This window comes from Aphelocoma coerulescens, chromosome 5, assembly GCF_041296385.1.
Source record: "Aphelocoma coerulescens isolate FSJ_1873_10779 chromosome 5, UR_Acoe_1.0, whole genome shotgun sequence".
NCBI classification, from domain to species: domain Eukaryota; kingdom Metazoa; phylum Chordata; class Aves; order Passeriformes; family Corvidae; genus Aphelocoma; species Aphelocoma coerulescens.
This window is the reverse complement of record NC_091019.1, coordinates 51,164,144-51,185,347: the sequence shown is the minus strand read 5'-3', so window position 1 is coordinate 51,185,347 and position 21,204 is coordinate 51,164,144. Positions and strand designations below refer to the sequence as shown.

The following is a 21,204-nucleotide window of genomic DNA, read 5'->3' as shown; positions in this document are numbered from 1 at the left end:
CACTGGTCAGTGTGCCAAACTAAAACCAGAGTAGTAGGTAAACTTGCATATTAAACACTTTTTCTTTAAATAGTGAAACAACACTGACCATTAAGCATTGCTAACCTTTGACACAAATTGGCTGTAAAGCTTGGATTCTTCCCCACCACTTCAGTGGTGAACAGTATTTGTCTAAGAAGCAAAAAATTCGGTCTGGAATAAAAACCCCATTGACCCTGTAAGTTTGCTTGCAAGAGTTTTTTCCTCTCCTCTGAGTTTTGAGCATTCTATTTTCATATGTTACTTTTATAAATGCGAGTACTTTTTGAATTGGTTTTTCTGATTCCTTGTTATAGAATGCTTAATATCCTAGCAGAGATTAAAGTGCTACTTTATTTAAGTCAATTTATATTCTCTATAACTTTAACATTATCACATTAACAGTTTAAAGGCCCATCACACCTGTTTCTTATAGATCTGTGTGGAGAAAGTTTCTTTTGGAGGCTTGTCAGGTTATGAGAAGTATGGGAGTACCATATCAGTGTGTGTATTGGGTTTGTGTGGCCAGGTTTTGGTAGCAGAGGGGACACTGCAGGAGTGGCTTCTGTGAGAAGCTGCTGAAGCTTTCCCCCACGTTCGACAAAGCCAATGCCAGTTGGCTCCAGGATGGGCCTACTTCTGGCCAAGGCTGAGTTCATCAGAGACGGTAGTAAAGCCTCTGTGATAATATATTTAAGAAAGAAAAAGAGTTATTGCACAGATGTAATTGTGGCCAGGAGGAGAGGCGTGAGAATGTGCGAGAGGAACAACTCTGCAGACTCCAAGGTCAGTGCAGAAGGAGGGGCAGGAGGTGCTCCAGGCACCGGAGCCAAGATTCCCCTGCAGCCTGTAGTGAAGACCACGGGGAGGCAACTGTGCCTCTGCAGCCCACGGAGGTCAGGGGAGCAGAGATCCACCTGGAGCAGGTGGATGCCCATAGGAAGGGTGGGGAGAAAGTGTTTTTATGATTGGGTTTATTTCTTATTACCCTGCTCTGATTTTGGTAATAATTGTTGGTAATAAATTCAATTAATATTCGCAAATTGAGTCTGTTTTACCTGTGACAGTAATCAGTGAGTGATTTCTGCCTGTCCTTAACTCATGAGCCTTCCATTATATTTTCTCTGCCCTGTCCACTCGTGGAGGGGAATGATCATGTGGCTTTGGTGAGTACCTGGCATCCAGCCAGGGTCAAACCAGCGCAGTGTGTAACTGTGTAGTGAAAGGCCCTCTTTCTTCATACCAAACTCATGAAATTGCACTGAACAATCCATTATTTCTCTTCCCTCTGTGTTTGGAGGGATTGGAGTGGGAGAGATGGCATAAGGCAAAATAGTTGACTAGTACATCTTAGTTGCTTTTCCTGCATTTTGAATTTCTGTCCTTTTCAGAAACCAGGTATCTCTCTATATTTGCTAGCCAGCTGCCTCACCGTACAAGCAGACTATTTCTAGCCAAGTTCAGGTATACTTTGGTATGCCCCAACAGTGTAATAAATAGGCCATTTCTAGAAACCAACACTTTGTTTAAGGTTGAAAAAATAAGGGACAACTGACAAATATGCAGGATCATGCTTCTTTTCTCTATTACTTTTATGCTATTCATTCCAAATCCATTATTGTATTCCATTATGGGTCATTTACAAAGGAATTTTCTCAGAGCAGTTTTAGATGTATGGAAACTTCATTAATGTTAAAGCAGATTTTCTAAGCATTTTAAGATGTGCTAATTCCTTTTGCAAAGATATCTCACTTCATAAATAGGAGCTGTTGAGATAATAAGCCCGATGAACTGCAATGTAAATATTTTAATACTATTCTTTTGCTGGTAGCTTTTAGTGAAATGATGCGATCAGTGCTAACAAAATGTGCTAGAATTGTTGTGAATCAATATGAATAATCTTCATAGGCAAATTAGCTCTTTTAGAAAGTTGAAACTTTAGTTTTCATAGCCTTATCTGTAAAAGAACTAGTAGTTATAATATCACACATTTTGAATTATCATTCTTTTCCTCCCTCATTTTTAACTTGTCTTTTCTCTCCAGTAAAAAAATCATGTTATAATCAGTTTGATGTTCTCTGGATCTTCTGAAAAATCATGTAGGCAAAAACCCCTTTATTATTTATTTCTCTTTTTGCTTTTGTTACATTATTAAATCCTCTTTCCAGTCCTGCAGTACTCCATTGTATTTTTAAAACACTGTTATGTTCTGCTACCATTTCCTTTCACTTCTAAAATCTGAAATTTTTTTGTTTGGAATCTGAATTATTTTGTTTGAAATGGGACTGTAACCTAAAGGTGCTATAAAAGCAACTTGACAAAAAGGCAAATTACAATATCTGAATTTTGTGTTGTTATGTTTTCAATAACACTGGGAATGAAAAGTAAATTACCTGAAACACTGAACAAGACATTTCATGCCTGTCATAGAGTTGCAATGGCTGTGATGGTCTAAGGATGATGGAAGCAAAACAAGATTTGATGGGAGTAGATATTTATTACATTGAGGATATAGCTGGGGAACACACTAACAAGCTTTTAGTTGTATAAGCCTGGGTCTGTTCCTGGTCAATTAGTGATTCAATGGAAATTGCTGATCTTTAAAAAGATGCATCCTGTTTCTCATGTTTCAGCTGATGATCAAAACCAAGCAAAACTTTAGAAAGCATCTGTCTCTAGTATATGTGAACCAGACAATTGTTTAGAAATTCTGTTATGTGAACAACTCTCCCAATGCCCACAGGCAATGTCATGTTTACATTTAATGGATCTATTTATAGAACAGTAGTTCTACATTTGCCCGTATTTGACTTCTGACTTCATGAACTTGTAATTTTTAAAGACTAACATGTGCTAGATCCAGAGGAGTGCAATGCATGTAAAAGCAAAAATTGCATTCAGTCTGTTTTTTGAATCTTCATCATCATCTGTGACAGTCATCCTCACAAACTCAACCAAATTCAACCAAATTGGCTTCACTGACTTCTCATTTCTGTGGATGAAAAGAATTAATCGTACAAGTCTGCACTATGACCCAAGGATGTGGAGCGAGACATATGAATCATTTCAATTCATGCTGTATGTAGATCCACCATATCTCTACAAAACCTGTTTTCTGTCAATGGGCTGTATCCTTATTTTATGAAAAGTAAATAGCAATTTGTGATTTTTTTTTTTCCCCAATTCGGTCTTTTTGCTACTTTTTCAGTGAAAATCAGTCATGCTTTCCAAGGTGTATATAAGTTTGTGGAACTTGTGTGTCACGTATGTGTGATGTAGTGTTTGATAAAGATACAAAGTACCATCGGAATTGTTTCAGCAAGTGTTTTTGTTCCAGCTAAATGTTGGAAATGCATTTATTTTCTCAAAACACAGAGCATAATCTCTGTACCTTGCTTGCCCTATGGTTTTTGACTAAGGAGGAGGTGAGTCCTGAGCTGGTGGCCACGCTGGGGTCTGCTTGGTCTGGAATACGGTGTGTAAGCGTCAGTCGGCTACTGGGACGGCAGAGACCGCGGTGAAGGTACAAAGATGGGAAAGCCAGGGGAGAGGGCCATTAAACAGACTAAAACCTCTGGAGAGAGAGTGGGTGAATGGTTTCAAGGTGGGCGAAGAGGCGACCGGAGACGGGCAGGAACTAATTTTGCGTTACCTTTTGTGGAAGGGGCAAGTGTAGCAGAGGCGGGGCGGTCTGTGGTCATCACTCGCCGGTGGAGGAATGGAATCAGCTGAACGTGCCATCCCCACCCCACGTGTAAGCGGGTTCTGAGGGGCAGCTCCTGCCGGTGCTCGCGGCAGCCCGGCGGTACCGGCCCGCTACCAGCGGCACTTTCAGCGGCGCGGCGGTCGCATTAGGAAGACTCCCCCTCTCCCTCCCCCTCTCGCTCCCCGTCCTGCTCTCCCTACGCCTCCCGCGGGTTCCCGGGCAGCGCTGTCCGGCGGCCGGAGCGACCCCTCAGCCCGGGCCGCGCTCCCCGCCAGGCCCGGCCGGCCCCGCCGCTGGCCCCGCCCCGCCGCGCGCAGCCGCCAGGGGGCGCCGCTCCCGGCGCTCCCGGGGCCGCCAGCGCGGCGCGGCCGCGGCGCTCGAGTTCCGCCGCTCCCGGGGCCGCCGCAGCCCGTCCCCGCCTCCCCCTGCCCGCCGCCCCGGCCCCTTCTCCCGCCGGGGCCCCTCGGCCCGACCATGGCCACCAGGAAGGCGGGCTCGCGGCTGGAGACGGAGATCGAGCGGTGTCGCTCGGAGTGCCAGTGGGAGCGGATCCCCGAGCTCGTCAAGCAGCTCTCGGCCAAGCTCATCGCGAACGGTGCGGCGCGGGGAGGGCGGCGGCGGGGCCCGGCAGGTGCAGCCGGGCGGGCCGGCGAGAGGGGCCTGCGGAGCCGGGGGAGGCGGCGGGGCCGCCGGCCGGAGGGGCGGGCAGCGGGTCGGGGCGGCCCGGCCGGGTGGGAGCGGCGCGGGGGGCGGCGGGAGCCGCCCAGGGCCCGGTCCCGGCCGGAGGCGCCGCGCACATCGCCCGCGGGCACGGGGCTGGGGCGCCCGCCCGCCGGAGCCCCGCGGAGCCGGGGGGGCCACGCTCCGTCTGGCCGGGAGCGCGGCCCTGTGCGCTGGCGCCCCGAAGCGCGGAGCAGCCCGGTGTTTATCACGAGCGCTGCAGTTTGCAGGCGCACATGCTGACAGCGTGCATAAAGCCCTAAATGTCCTTCTGCCTTCTGTGACTGCCAGAGTGTCTGTGCACAGCGTGTCGTATGAAGGCTTCCGTCCTTCCTTTTAAAAGCAAACCTCAGCAATATAGCGCAGCTTCATTCTGAGGCATGGAAGTACGTAATGAATGCGGGAGATACAGGGAAGTTCTCTTTGCCACTGGTGCCTTAATTCTGTGTGACGAAAAATATGGGGATAGTGTCTGCTTCTCTGGGTTCACTCATATGCTTGAGGTGGACCTGGAGGTATTTTCAGAGTGCTGTCAAGTCTGTGAAGACAGAACTTGGGGTGAATTCAGAGATGATAAGTTAACAGAGAGAGGATGAGGCATGACATTGACGTAACTGTAAGCTTGTTGTGAAAGCAATGATAGCTTTGCATGTTTAGATGGGGAAGAAAACTGCAAGATTCAGCTCTGTAGAAATACAAATAAAAGAGGAAAACCCTGACTCAAAGAGAAAAGAATTTAAGAATAAAGGGGTAGTAGATAACATTATATGTGTTTGCCTTAAAAACAACTGAGTGGTGATCCTGACACTGGTGTTAGCTAACTAAAAATAAACATGAGTGAAAAGATGGAAGGTATGTTTAATTTCAGGACATGCATCATTGAGTGGTAGACTATGAACTAGAGATCACTATAAGCAAAGGCATGTTTTTACTGTCTAGTTGGGAAGCACGATCTTCATCGTTTGAAGATGTAATTAGGTATTTCAGACAGGCAGGGAGAGCTAGCCAGGAGATGTTATTGAGAGTTTGACTTGAATTTCTCTAACCTGTGTATTTTTTACCTACCTGAAGCATATCAGAGAAGATTATGCAATCTGCATAACTTTACACTTCAGTGATTTTCCTATGAAGGCATCTTCTAGATTCTGTACCAGTCAAAATACAGATTATTGAAGCATTTTGTGATCTTTAAAACATGGGAAAGTGTCATATGCAGATTTTATCTCTTTCTGACAGCACATGAATGATTAAATCAATGTGCATGGCTTCCAAGTCTGGCTAACTGAGAACATAAACAGTGAGTAAGCTAAGTGATCATATGGGATTCTTCTTTTGTATTGGAGTAACACAGGAGGAGAATAATTTATTTAGTGAAATACCTGCACCTGCTGTTGAGAGTGTCTAAAACTGGAAGTTTGTGTTCCAGATCTGGGTGTACCTAACAGGTTGCAGGCCAAGGTTATCAGCTAGTGAGACTACCAAGGAGAGGGAGTGCCTCTGTTCCACCCGTGAAGAGAGATGTGCACTGAAAGGCACTCTGATGCATATCCCTTTTGTTACTTAATCTGAAGCAATTAAGTGAAGAAAAAGTACTCTGAACTTTACTGCATCCTTCTGTACTGATGTTCAATTTTACAAATTGTCTTGGGACTGGATAACAAAAATCTGTTTTTTGGCTGAATGTGTAACAATATGTCATAGGAAGGATTTAAAAGTGTGGGGAAGAGGGAAAGGGATGAGGATCTTCATTCTGACCATGTACTGGTGTGTAGGGAATTGGCTTCAACTCTTGAATGCTGGAGCATTTCAACTGAGGATATCAACATTGCTAGGAATAGTGTTTATTGCTCCTTGAACACAGATGGGAATGAATCCTTTGGGGAAGGCCTCTTGTAATCTCTTCCATCTTGCACAGTTGCAAAAGAATAGACTGCTATTTTACTGGGACTCTGTTACATCTCCTTTTTGGAATTGGGGATTAGACAACTTGACAAAAAGTTTAATGGTCCAAGTTATTATTTGGGGTGTTTTGCATTAGCAAGTTCCCATCTCTTGAAGCTTGCAGCCTAAATAAGATGAAGGAAGAAATAGCAATGACAACTCCCAGGATGAAGGTCTGTGTGGATACATAAGCCAATAGTATGCACTTCTGATGAAATGCAGAACTTGAGAGGTGCAGTATTTTGAGTGGACTTGATTATTGTATTGTTTATCCTGTTTAGTTCTGTTGATGGATCCTATCTACTCCCTAATAGAAGTCTGTGTGTAAAACCTGGCAGTGGATCAAATATAAATGACAGTTTAGGTAGGATTTTGGATGCATAAAAATGACACTAGAACAAATTTCTGTGTCTGATGGATTGCATTTGAAAGGCTTTCTGAGTTTGCTGAGCTTTATGAAAAAGAGAGAAGAGAAATATTGATGAATTGGTCACTTATTTTGCTATTCTGTAAGTGGTAGTCACAATTGGGATCATAGAAAATGTATATTCTGTGTCAAGCCTGTGACTTGCATTGCTTTTCACAAAGGATGGATAGATGGATGGATAAAAAAGGGTCTTTAACCTCAGATTTGTTAGCCACTTAGCCTGTTTGTATTATATTTCTCTACTTCAGAACCAAGACTCAGCAGCAGTACTGAGATTCATGCCATGTAACACAAATCTTGGTTTGAGCTCTTGCTTCATCAGCATTCTGCTAAAAGATTGGGTTAAAACTGTTATGTGCAGGGTGCTGAGTTAGCCTTGGCTAACAGCACATGTCCACCCAGCTGCTCAGTCTCTCCCCTTCCTTAGAGGGGCAGAGGAAAAAGATAGGATAAGATTGTAGCTTCGTAAAGGCAGGGAGATCACTTGCTACTCTGAGCAAAATAGCTTGATTTGGAGTAACTGAATTTAATTTGTTGCCAGTTAAAATAGAGTCAGATACTAAGACAGAAAGAAAGATATGAAAGTCACAATTTTTCTTCCCCCTTTCCCAGGCTGAACTTCACTCCTGTGCCCCTCCCCATGTGGTGCAGGGGGCAAAGTGGTCACAGTGAAAGATAGTTTCTTTCTGCTGCTCCTTCCTTCTCACGTTTTTCCTCTGCTCCGGCATAAGCTCCCCAGCGGTCCTGCTTTGGAACAGGCTCTCTGCTTGGTACAGTTCCTTCAGGGCATATCCACCTGGCTTGGAGCACCTCCTCCCTCTCCTTCTCTGACCTTGATGGTTTTTTGCTGTTTTTCACTCCTTTTGTTCTCTTTTATTTTGTTTTGTGGCATTTTCTGCCCTTTCTTAAATACAGTTTCACAGAGGTGCTGTCAGTTTTGCCGAGGGCTCAGCAGTGTCTGGCTGTGGTACTGTTGGAACCAGCTGGGCCTGGGACAGGGCAACCCCTGGCCTTTTCCCACTGGAGCTACTCCTGCAGCCCCTTTGCTGCCAGCACCTTGCCAGTTATAACCAGTACAGCAGGGTTTTTCAAAAACTGTAGCAGCTGGCATAGAAATCATCATGCTGCCCTGAAGGTCACAGAGTTGCAGTCCTTGGATAGACTGTAACCTGTTTGGTGCTGTCCTCAAGTGTTCAGTGTTCACATCCTGAGTATCACTTCTTGAATGGAATTGAGAAAAACCCAAAGTTGTTAGAAATAAAATCTTAGAGCAGTTTTCATTAATGAAACTTTGTGAGTGTTCCCAACTGGTTTAACTAACTTAAAAAGGTTGCTCCTAAGAAAATGATCTGAAGAAATTTTGATTGCTTGTTGAATTTTGTCTAACATTGCAAATGAACAGCGTGGTGGTGAAGCATGGTCATGAGGGTTAGTGGATGCCTTGAGTACATAATTGCTTGCTCACAGAATATTGGAAGAGGTTACAATACTAAATGCTGAATATCTGAAACTAATGAGAATGTATTTCAAAGTGCTCCCAGAACTGAGAAACACAGTTGGAAGCTAGCAATCACGTTGCAAAGCTGATTGGAAGGCCATTATGTATTTTTGATGAAACAGTAGTGTCTCATAGGAAGTGTCTACAATGGACTTCAGTAGGAAGGTTGTGTCTGTTCAGGGCATTTTCAGGACATCAGTACTCTCGTGTTTTCTTTCCTTCCTTTGGAAACAAAATGAGGAAGCTTTAGGTTGGTACAGTAGCAAGCTGAATGGATAAAATAAAGGATCCATGGATTTCCACGGGAGTTTCCGGCCATTCATTGTTTCTGCAATTGGAACGTGACCTTGCTCAAGTTCAGTGAGATGTATGCCTCTGTCTGGAAAATCACTGAGGGGGCGAATTTTTATAGTTTAAATGAGGTAGAATGATGTAATTCTGTAGAAACCTTAGCCAGTGTGAAATATTGCATTACTGTGGGGAGAGAATGGATGCCCAGGAAGTTCACGGATCTATATGCTACCAAGGGCATTGTGACATTGCCGTGAAAATAGAACATTACCTGCAGGTATCAAGTTTGCTGGTGGAAACACACCAACATTGTAACACAATGGTTTTTTACCTAGTGAATTTCTTACTACTTTTGCTGTCCCATTTCTGTGTGATTTGTCTTGTCTGTGATCACTTCTCTGACTGCCTTTCCTCTCAACACCTTGTTTCTATAGTCTTCTATTAGACCTATCCTCATACTTAGCCTGGCAGAATAATGGAACAGAGAGGAATTAGGAGCAGAGTAGCAAAACCAAAAGATTATGAATTATTTTTACATGTCTAATTTTGTTTGTCACCTTCTATGCTGCTCCCTTATCTTGATATAAGTAGGACCTAAAAATAGAAACATCAGTTTTCATCATTTTGCAGCCTTGTGAAATACAAGACCTCAGATGTATGGTTAAAGCTTATCCTCAGAGTAAACAAGGGATTTCTAAACCTCTTAGGACTCATGCCCTACTTAGAAGGTGTTTACCAAATTTGTTTGTTTTCAAACATACAGTTTGTAGTGCGATTTATATATGCAAAGCTTTCCTAAGAGATTGACATCTCTACCAGAAAAGTTTGCAGACCATGTGACATGCTTTTTTCCATGTCCACAAAAGTAGAAGGACTCTTCGTTTGTTATCTGTTTTTGTTTTCCTCCTGATGCATTCACTGTCACATTTACAGAACAAGTTTACTAAGGACAGACATTTTTCTGAATGAAGAGCAAAGGTGGTGACAGTAGTTAGATGTGTTCTCATATTTTTGACTGACAGCTTTGTTTCTTCAGATAGCCAGGGGTGTTACAACAGTGTAAGTGATGATGTGGATCATCTGCTTGTACTCCAACTGTGTTTTCATCTGGAATAGAAAATGCTAGCGTGTGATTTCACAAGTAACCAAGCTGGTCTAATGCCTCGCTGCTATTATGTAGAGGAGTTCTTTCTTCCTGCCTTTAATCAAGCTGCTTCTTCTCTATGCAGCTTCTTCTGGTTATGTGTTCCTGGCCTCTCCCTCGTGTTGATGAACACCAGAGGTGGCAATTACTCTGCTTGGCCAGCAGTAAACTCTGTACTTCTTGTTCTGGGGCCTGCTGTGTCTGCTGTCTTGCCAAGCTGATTTGCCTCGCTGGGTCTGAGTAGTGTAACAGCTGATGGAAAATGAACAGTAGCAGCAGCCAGTGAAGGGCAAATGTGAGGGGAACTGTGAGGAAGCATGTAGTTGGTCTTAGTGAAATGAACTAAGTATTTGGGATATTTGGGGCTTATAACTGCTTACATTTATAAGGATATTTCTATATATTATTAATGTAATTATTTTAGAAATTGGATGTCTCATTTAGTAAGTTGGGTTGGTTGCACTTTTGCCTTGTTTAAAAGTTACGAGAAGAAATAGTAGCCAGGTTTATCAGTGAATAGATACTGGTATATATCTGTATTACAGCTTCTTTCAGTTCCTTTAAACTAACTTCAGGGGTTAAAGGTTATGATTAACTTTTCTATAGGGAAATAAATTCATTAGCGTAAACTCAGGATCATTGATATCACTTTTGTTTGAGTTTGAATTTCATGTTAGTAAAGAATGGGTTAGAAGGTCCTTAACTGTACCAAATATGAGCCATTCTCCTTCCCTACCAAATCTGGGCCATTCCTCCTCCCCATGAATCTGTCTTTATAAGAATAAAATCTTAGAATTTAATGGTTCAGTTCTTCACAGTTTTCTACGCACTGAGCGCTGTTTAATTTGTGAGCTGATGAGGAGTCAACTTTGTAAAAAGCAAAGTGGCAGGATACTGAGATAAATTGGAAGAAGTGAGGCTGTCTGGCTAATAGTGTGAGGTGGGTAGCCAGACCTTTAATAATTGGAGAGCATTTGATCTCTGCTCCAGGCTGTGGAGGGAGAATGCTGAATCTGGGCATTTCTCTGGTGTCAGCAAATGTGTGGCAGAATGCATAGTGGCAGCTTTTAGTAGCTGCTCTGATCAGTGATGTTATCAGTTGCTCAGGAGTTACTTCAGGAGGTGTTGCATAACTTTCTGCAAGTTCCCACACCACTGATGACCCGTGTGTGATTGATATGATTCCACTCAGAATTTGTATGCATAAGCTGAAATCCTATACTATAATCTCATATTATCTAGAGTTGTAAACTGTGTTTCTTTAACAAAAAGTAGGAAATCCCTTTTATTCCTAGACTTTTGAATGCAGCTCACCTGAGACCAGTAACTTGGTTTATCTCCATAAAACTTTTGCAAAGGCAACCAAGATGTGAAAACACCAGCACTTTACGGGCCCTCCCATATTTTTCTGCAGTTAATTATGTGAACAAGTTGTAGCTCATCTTTTAAGTGTGCTTTATCTCAAACTCAGTTTTGCATGGCCTTAGCTTGCAGCTACACTTCTGTTTTTCTTTTTACTATTTAATTGCTGTCTCTTTACCTTAATGGGAAGAAAATGGTGTGCATTAATCAAGGCTTTAATGGGACTGCATTAGAGCTGGGTTTAAGGAAAGGCAGAATAGAGACCTATTGTTTTTAGAACAGCTAGTAGAATAAAAACAAAACAAACAAACAAAAAAACCACCACAAAAAATGAACCCCACCAAAACACTAACGAACCAAGTTGGCAAAAGGTACTTTCTGTCTTAACACTGCTAGTTATGTACCTGAGACAATTGTTTCTGAGATTGACAGATGTAGGGTACTATCTTTCAAGAATTTACTTGAAGCTTCCCAAGTGGACTTGGAAAGCTAGGAGGAGAAGATTGGAAATGGTAGAGAACTGCGAGATCTTGCCTCTGGGGAACGGAGGCTCATCTATGTGCTTTAATCTAAGCTTTGGGTCACCCCAGAGATGAAAAATGTCTCTCTTCTGACCTGGAAATTAATCAATGATTTCCTTTTTTGTCAATCATTTTCTTTATCTTTTTGTGACAACATCACTTTGTCATCATCTCTCAAATTTGCGCTGTGCTGCAATATAGCTGTTTGGTAGAGAATGGACAAGAGCCACTGTCCTTATGCCATGGCTTGGTTTTTGCCTTCTATCTAAATAGTCTCTAGTATTTTGTTGTTGTTGTTAGTAGCAACGAAAAACTGTTTTATCCTTTGAGAAATAAGTCGTGGCAAGAAGCAAGATTGGAACGAATTCCTAGCTATCAAAGCATGTGCCTTTCCTGTTCTCCCAGTCATTCTTTGATATTTATAACCTAAACAAAACGTAGATGGGAAGAAGCTAAATTTTTATCATTCTTCCTTAGTGTGGTTGATAGAATTGCTTCCAGTTAAACACTCAAAGATGATGGTGGTCCTGTTTCCCACACTTTGTGCTTCCCAGTCTTGGGTATGACACTCATTTCTTGGTTTTACATTGCATTTGACTGAATGGGCCAAGTTTTATTTAATTGTAAGCCTGTCAGTATTCTGGATGATACACTGTGACTGCCCTGGCTTGATTATTTACTGTTCTGATGGCTTTAATGTTTCACGAAATCAGGTGAGCTTGAATATTAAAAAAAAAAAATAGTTTGAAACAATTTTCTGTTCTTAATATGTGTCATCATAAAATAAATTTCAGTAGTAGTGGTACTTTGAAAGTAAATTTGCCTATACATAAATAGATTGGAAAGCCTATAATATTTTTCTTCAAAGCAAGTTTTGGCTGTCAAGCAGGAAAATTGTGTAGATACTATATAGCTACACAGGAAAAAGATGCCGTGCCCACTGTGTACTTAAGAGGCAGAGAAATGAATGACTGTATATAATTAAAGGTGTTAGTAAGTAAAATTAAATTTCTTTGAACAGCTGACTCTGTATTTTCTGCTTCTGGTTTTACATGAGTATCATCTGCATCAGTTTGCAGCCTTTCTGCCAATAGTGCTTGTTTGTCTGCACATTTTCTGCATACTTTTCTGTTGTCTCCATAGGCCTGGCTGTACAAGATCCTGGGCAACCTGCTCTAGTTGATCTTGCTTGGATCAGGGTTGTTGGACTAGATGATCTCCAGAGGTCCCTTCCAATGTCAGACATCCTCTGATGCTGTGAATTCTTGCTGCTAAGTAGTCAGTGATGGAATCTAAGTGTCATCTGTATATCTATATGTTATTTTTCATGTTTTTAATGTAAACCGTGTAGAAATCTAAAATTAGTTTTAGCATTCATTTTAATTTAAGTAGCTCCTGGTCCAGAGTTACTGAGTGCTGAGCACAAAGGATGAGTACTTGGAGACTTGTATTGATATTCCTCTTCAAGCCAATGCTCTTACTGTTTGATACATTGTGAACAAAGCAAATGTCTTTGCTTTAAGTGCAATTTGTTCCCGGGTATAAAACATGAGTTTCATGCTTTTTCTGCCAGATGAATATGAAATCAGTTCTGGATCCAGGGTTTCCAGATCCTCCTCTGGAAGAAAGCTTGATTTTTAAATGGCCTTCTTCATAAACGTCCTGTGGGAGGCTACAAGATTTTTCTTGTTTTCAGCTGTTTTACAGAAACCCCACTCTGAAATCTTTGTCTTGACCCCTTTGAGATCCTTCTTGCTGCATACCACTCCTAGATAAAATTCCTTAGTGTTTTGGTTTTGTTTTTTTTTTTTTTGTTTGTTTGTTTGTTTTTTAATTTGGGCATAATGATATTCTAAAAGGTTATAGGATTTCTGAGGGAAAAATCGTCATAAAATACTGCAGCATGCAGTATGCATCCAGGTACTCTGAGCCTTCAATTTTACCTTTAGAGAGAGTAAGAGTTTCAGGGATTGAGTAGGAATAGTTTCTTTTCTCAGTCCCAAGCTAGTTTCCCTCTGGGGAGGCTTGAAGCACCAGAATAGAGTTTACAAAGCAAATCTCAGCTTCCTGGAATTCTGCACATCAATGTATGATCCCATTTGGATTCTGGAAATTTCATACTTGTCCTCTTTACACATTGTCCCTTTCCTACCCTGGGTTTTTTTAGGTTTATTTTAATAGTCGTAAATTAGGACTTGAGTTTTTTCATTTCTCTTTCTTTCTGGACTCTGGGACTGGGCAGTTGAAGCAGCAGTGTCTTCTGTTCTTACAACTCCATGCTTCATCTAATTAATCTCACCTCATACAGTGTCTTCATTTGGAACTAATGATAATCATGATCTTTAGACTTCAATGCATTTGGACAATTGTGCTCTTTAAGAGTCTGAAATAAATTACCTGAAATACTGATGATTTTGGTGAAGAGTGGGTGAAATGATACGTGTGATATAACATGCTTCTAGATTTATCTGCTTGCTTACAAGGAAAGATTAAAGTTTGTTTGGCCAGTCAGATTCTGTAGATATTTTGCTCTGTATTTCCTATTCCTAAATACATCCTATTCAAATTCAGATCCCCAGGACCTGAGTCTGAGGTTGAGCATCTTTGCTTAAATCATTGTAGTAGGAGATTTTATCCTAATTATGCACTTCTTTTCCTTGCAGCTGGGTAATTCAGAGGAAAGAGAAATGAAATACTATAAGTACTTCTTTTCATCTATGCCATTTGGCATATAAGGAAGAAAAAGTGTTTTTCTCCATACTCTTTCTTGCTGTAGATGTTGAGCTGTTGAGGGAGGCTCCCTAAATAACATGTAACTATCGTTGTTAGCACAGGATCATGTGTACTCTTGCCAGTGTACCACAGCAGCATGATATGGATGTGTAATTGCAGAGAAACATCTGGTGCATGGAGACTTGATAACAGGAGCAGGATTGTTGATAGTTGTTGCCACAGTTGTGATAGCAGTTGTTACCCAAGAGGTGTGTTTCTGTTATACCTTCCAAGTATTTCCTTCTGAAAGAAAGTAATTATCAGACCCTTAAAAAAATTACTTTTTCTGCATTAATATTAAGAACACTTGAGAAACTGCATATGTAGTAGTCATGATCTAGACAAACTTCAGTGTTTTGCTTTGGTTTTTATCTGAAACTGTTGAACTACCACAGGAAAAGTAATACTTTACCAAAGCAGTTATTTGGTGCCCCACAAAACAACAGGTAGCAAGCAGGTTCATTCAGTCTATTGAGACCACATCAGCATTCACTATGAATGTATCTTAGTGTACTCTGGAATTGAATAAACTTTTGAAGTCAGTTCTTGGAGTGAATTCTGAAGGCGAGAGAGAGAGCTCCTACTCTGTATTCAGCTGTGCTTTTTTTTTTAGCTGTATGCAATGTTGCCATTCTTTTCTTTCTCTCTCCTTCTCCCTAATCTTACTTTTCGAGAGGAATTTAAAGCTAGATATTCCTCTCACCCAGCCTGCTAACAACCCCTGCATTCTTCATCAAGTACCTGGAGGTTGTGGTAGCATTCATCAGAAAGATGACTATTTCCAATTTTAGCATGTGATTCAGTGGATGGTTCAAGATAGACTATGGTTTTAACCTAAGTCAGTATTTGTATTATAAGTAATCTTCATCATTCTTGACCAAGGATAAATGAAGACTAATCCTCTATTTTAATTCTGTTTTTCTGTGCATAACTGCTTCAGATCCTGATACTGTGGTGAAGAATTTGCTTCAAAAAACAGATATTAAGAATAAAGTAGCAAAGCCGCTTTCATTATGATATTTTTAGAGACTATTTTACAAAGACACGTCATTGTGTGTTTTTTCTTACCACCTGGTTATGCCAGCCTGTATTCTCATTTTGAAGATGATTAATATTGATCCATATTGCAAAGAGCGATAGCCATATCTACACAAGGCTCTTCTCAAGCCATTTTGTACGAGTGTCTAAGCTTTCTCTAAGCTGAAAGAAAGCAGCTTACATGAAGTGTCTGTGTTTTTTGTTTTTGCTTTGAGTGCTAAGAGAAATGGGAATTTCACCTAAAGCATCCTTGAGTTTGTCTTGGAGTTCCAAGGTGCTCAGAGTTGTCTTTGATAATAGGCAGAGGACATCCTATTAATCAGGTGGATCATTTCAGTGATACTGTGATGTTGCAGAAACAGATGGGCAAGTTAGGCTCTTCTTCTCCAGTTAGGAAATGGTTCTGCAATGGAGTTGTGATACAAGTCATCAAATACCCCCTAAATCTGCCAAGTAATTGTTGTTGATGAATTTTTCAGCAGAGAAATAGATGAATAGGAGGGAGTCTTTCCTTTAATCAAGAACTGTATATCGAACCATAATTGTCTCAATTCTCTAAAAGTGGGACACTGGTTTTCATGATATTGAAACCGTTTTTGAACAGTTTTTCTTCTGAAACATCTGTTTAGACTGGCTGAAGGAACACTAGACTTCAAGGTATCAACTTTACGGAGTTTAATTCTGTCTCTATAAAGTGTCTCATAGAAGAATATCATCTAGATCACTCATGCTGTGCTGGAAGAAAAAGAAAAGCAATTTCTTCTCAAACAGTTCTTATATTATTTCAGGATGTCTTAAGGGATAGCTATTATCGAATGAAAAACTCTGCTAGAGCTATGGCTCTAAATGGTTCCCTTCAGAAATGTCCATGTAATTGGAATTTTGTTACAAGCACCATTGAATCTTACTGGCACAGAATGGTTGACATGATAAAACCAATGCTTTGTTAATAAAGCACTCACTCAGTAATAATTTGCTTTAAAAGTCTGTTGCCAATATCTGGCCCTGGTTGACAGACTTAGCAGATGAGTGACTCAGTAAATAAGAAAATTCTGCTTTGCAGTGGCTTTAAAGGGTTGCAGTCTGTGACCTGTTATTTTCAAGTGTTAGTCAGCAGCAGCTGCACCAGTGCAGCACTTCGGTGATGAAAGCCAGTCTAACAGTAGCTCTTTCTCTGTGTCTCATGATCTACAGCAGTGGTACAGAGAAAGGGTGAGTTGTGCTGTGTATGAATGACCTAGAAGAGCAGCTTTTGTTTTGCTGCTTGGTCAGATCTGTGTGTAAGTTGCAGCTGCTGTTTTCTCCTCTCCCACCTTTCCTCTGAAGGAAAGTATGGGCAGTACATGTTGCTGCGCTGTGACTGTCTCTAGCTGCTGTGTAAATCATTAGCTTCTCTAACATGCATCAATGATGGGAACAAAATATCTGGGTCCTATTGACTACTTTGATTCTCGTCTTAAGGTGCCTGGATAGTTTCAGAGTATGTGCCAGCTTGAACTTAAGGCTTTGTTCTCGCTTGTGTCCTGTCTTGAAAAACATCAAATTTCTAAAGTTTTCAAGTCATCATCAGAGAGGTGAAACTATTCTCAGGGTGAAGGGGGGAGGATGAGACAGGGAAGGGAGAGAGAGGATAAATTAAATTTTCCAGAGGGGTGGCTTCTTGTTTCTCTCCTCTTACTTTCCCCAATGTGAGAAATTCTGCTGTGTATAAGAGAGAAATAATCTTACAAACTTTCTGTAGAGTGCTAGATCTGTGTCTATCCCTCTCTTGTTCTACTGTGGCCCCACAAATGGGTGAGAATTGGGTCTTCTAAAGCTGGTCTTCCTCTTTCTGTGGTGCAGCTGATATAGCTACACTTTGCTCTTGCATGTGCCAGTGCTGTTGTTTGGTTACAGGCAAAGTGATTATTTTCCTCATTTGTAATAGAAATTATTTCAGCACTTTGTTTTACAAATCCTCATGCCTCAAGGTATGCATTTTCATACCTAGCAGTGAAAGGTTTATTTTCTTTTTCTTTGGTGTCTGACCTGTTCTTTGGCTCATCTGTTGTAAGAATCCAAACTAGTTGTTTCACATGTTTCCTTGACAACTATGCAGTTAATATAAGCAAAACATATCTGGCAGCTGGTGCTGTTGCATAGCTGTTCTTACCTCTTTCTCCACAGAGATAGATCTACTGTATTTAACTTAATTAAAGAAATGCTTGTTACAAGAGTGTGGACCAGAACAATTTTTGAGACCTACTTGAAAGGGTGCATGTGAGAGGGAAAGGTACATGTGCTACTTTCTTCTTTGGCACTTCTGAAGTTCTGCTATTTGAAGTGTTAAAGAATGTCAGTGATAGACCTCACTCTTTTCATTGTAAACAGCCTTGGTGGTATTTTAGCTCCTGAACCAAAGCACTTGTTTTAGAGTGTAATTTAGATTCCTTGCTATGTTTGACAATCTTGTTTCCTCAACCTTCTTTGGAAATGGAGCTTGCTTAGTGAAGCATTAAACTGAATAAAAGGGAAGAGGAATGTTACTTGTTAAATTAAATACTTTGGTTTCGGTGAGTACAGATCAGAGAGAAAGTATCAACTTTCACATCCCTTAAAACATAAAGTAACCAGTTTGACATATTTTCACCCTTTTTTTAAGTTGCCACTAAACTTTAAAAATACAATTAGCAAAATTAATCTTCATTTTTCTTCTCCCAAGTGGGACATTACCGTGCTGACCTCAAGTATTATTTTCAAGGTCCATTCCTGTTTGTTAATCCCCTTTTTAAAGAGGCTCATAAACAAAAATTGTGTACTCAGAACAGACTCTGACATCTTCTGAATATTATGAGTAAAATACCTGTCCTGAAAGGACCCCCCAGTGACTGAGTCTTTGAAAGGCAATTAATTGCATACAGTGAACTGAAGTTGTTTTCATAAGTTTCATAAGCGGGCCTCCGGTCTCTGAGAGCCTTTCACACAGCCATGTTAAACTCCTTGAACCGAACTAACCTGCTCTGAATTGGTGTACAAAATCAGGTGTCTTTTCTGTGCATGCACTTTAAACTCTTTGATTTTCAGAGAGGTGGAATAGTTGCAGAAAGTGCAGTCCTACGGAGTGTTATGCTAAAGCTATCTTTGAGCAGGGTAATGTTGGTCATAATATCTGATTTTACTATTTGTTTGTAATAATACTGTGGCTATGGTAGTGAAATGTGGGATTTGGAATAAGTCTGTTACAAAGGAGATTTGGGCTGAAGTACCATGTTTAGATTTGGTCACTTTAATTTTTTGTTTAGTTTGCAGCTTGAAACTGAAGCTACACGAGTTGTTGATAATATCAATTATGCTATAACTTCTGTTTGAAGGAAAAGAAAGAATATGCAGAAAACAGACTGCAACAAAATAGATGCTGGGTATCTTTAAAAATAATAAAAAAAATTGTTGCATATTGGGATTTTTGGAAAATGTACTTTATTGCAATTACAATTGTCTGTACCATTTGTGCTTTTTAGTATATGTATCAGAGCTTGCATAAAATATGTTGATATTGATGGATATAAAGCTATTTGATGGAAAAGTCCCATGAAATGAAGCACTATGCCCCGCTGTGTTGTACAAAGGGGAATGCAAGCCTGTGATAGCCTGGTAGGTTATGTCAGTGTGACAGAGCTGGCCAAGGCAATTGCATGGACACCCCTTTTTTTGAAGGTCCTTGTGATGGAGGGTGATTCTTGGTGACTGGAAATAGGTACATATGGCCATTTGCAAGGAGGGTCCAGGGACTGCAGGTTGATCAGCCTAACCTTAGGCCTTGAGAAGATTAGGAAGTATGTCTTGGAAGGATAAGGAGGTGATTGGGATCAGTTGACATGGGTTTATCAAGGACAAACCAACCAGATAGCTTTTGATGAAAAGTGATTGTATGGATGGAGACAGTGGTCTGAGTCAATGGAGAAAAATTGCACCAAGGGAAGTGTTGAGTGGATAACAAGCTAAAAATTTCCAGAAGAACAGTCAAATGTACAAGGTCATCTGGAGGGGTTTTGTAATGGGGATATGCTCAAAACTATGTATAATTTCCTACTGTTGAAATATGTGTTTTATTTATTTTTCTTCACTTAGTACGTTGAAGTATCTTTTATTTTTCATTTTTGCTGAATGGCCTTCAAAGAAAGAGTGGCAAAATGAGTGTAAATTGCTTCAAACAAGCCTATGTGGCTGAGGGGGCAAGCAGTCTGGGATTTCTAGCTTGGGCCCTTTCCTAGGGGAATGCAGCTGCCAGTGACTGTTGGAGCTGGTGGCTGTTGTTGCTACAAGGCAGTGGAGCAGTGGAGGCTGCGGACAAGGGATTTCAAAGCCTGGTGTTGGTCCCTCCAGGTGATAACATCTACTGGCCCTTTCTCTGATTTTTGCTATACTCTGACATAATGTGTTATCCTTGTTTTCTAAACACAGAAAAGACTCTGTAAGCCATATTAAGCCATAAATTCGCTCAGTCCTCACAGGCTCACTTGTTCCCTGCTGCAGATAACAATGGGTTTCTTGTGCATTACCAAAATATTTCTTAATTGCCATAGAACCTTCTCATTCTAGTTCTGTTCAGAAATTTTATATTACCAGTGTGCAAGGAAGGAGGATAACTAACCTTCAGTGCAGTATATCCCAAGTTACATCTAAAATACTATAGTCTACAAACTTTGAGATTTTATATTTATCAGAATCTGCGTTTAAGTTCTCCTATTTGTTATGAAATGGTCAAACTTTATAAACAGATCAACTTCATTTTTAAGTGATGTGTAAACTGTATGATGGACTTGCTGATGCATGTCGAACTGCCATTTGCCATATGAGCATTGGAGAGGTAAAGAAAAGCAGGTTTTTTGGGTGGCAATTAGTGATTAATGTAGCTGTATTATTGTGTGGTAGTAATATTATTTTTTTTTTAACTGGGAATGGTGTGGCTTTACAGGTATTTGAAAGATGGAATTGTCACTGTTTTTTGAAATGTCTCCAAAGCAATGGTGCACCAGGGAGATAAAACAGAAGATTTTTCCCGTGCTTCCTTATATTTCAAGGCTGTATCCAGAGTTATAAGGATAAATTGAGCAGAAGGTGCACAGTTTAGACAAAACAAAAACACATGTGAAGAGGCATAAAGGTGCTCTTAGGAGAAGATGCTTGTAGAAAGTGACACTTCAGATTGTTTGGTGTTGTCTGATCTGGAGATGAGATGAGTATTCCTGAAATATTGGGAGAAGATTTGATGGGCTTCTCTTGGGTGAACTTTGGGAAAAGAACTGTTACTAAAAGTTTAAGATTGATGAATTTGACAGTTGTGGTTGGAAAGACAGAAGGTTAAGCAGGCTGGTAACCAGGCTGCATCTGTAGTGTGTTTTGTCTTCCTCTGGATGCTGAGAACTTTCCCTTCTGCAGTAGTGCTTAAGCAGTAAAACATGAGTGAATGGCAGTTGAGAATAAATAAATAAATGTTAAGTTTACCTTGGATATCTTGCCCAGCACACCATATAAAAAACATAAATGGAAGAATAAGTGCTCCTTACGCATCTTAGGCATTTCCTATTTGTCTGGTCTCTTAAACTTTCTTTTGAAGAAATTGTGGTTTAAGAATCAGCAGATAGCTGGAGGTTTTAGGGAAAAAATTGTAGGTTTTTGTCTTTCTGCTTGGTAGGACACCTTCCAGGACAGAAGCTTATAGCTTACTACAGTCCTTATAGCTTACTGTAGAATGGCATTGTACTGAAATTTGTTATACTTAAAAGA

At 40.7% G+C, this 21,204-nt stretch overlaps 1 protein-coding gene across 2 annotated transcripts in view; it reads left to right on the top strand.

Annotated features, from left to right (window-relative positions):
• Window positions 1-4,104: 4,104 nt before the first annotated feature.
• TTC7B (tetratricopeptide repeat domain 7B) overlaps window positions 4,105-21,204 on the top strand; it is a 130,240-nt gene continuing 113,140 nt past the window's right edge. The window contains exon 1 of one of the 2 annotated variants that reach the window (XM_069018067.1): window positions 4,105-4,319. In XM_069018067.1, coding sequence (XP_068874168.1) covers window positions 4,199-4,319 — 121 coding nt within the window. In that variant the 5' untranslated portion in view covers window positions 4,105-4,198. The remainder of the gene's footprint in view (window positions 4,320-21,204) is intronic. The other variant, XM_069018068.1, reaches the window with a different exon arrangement.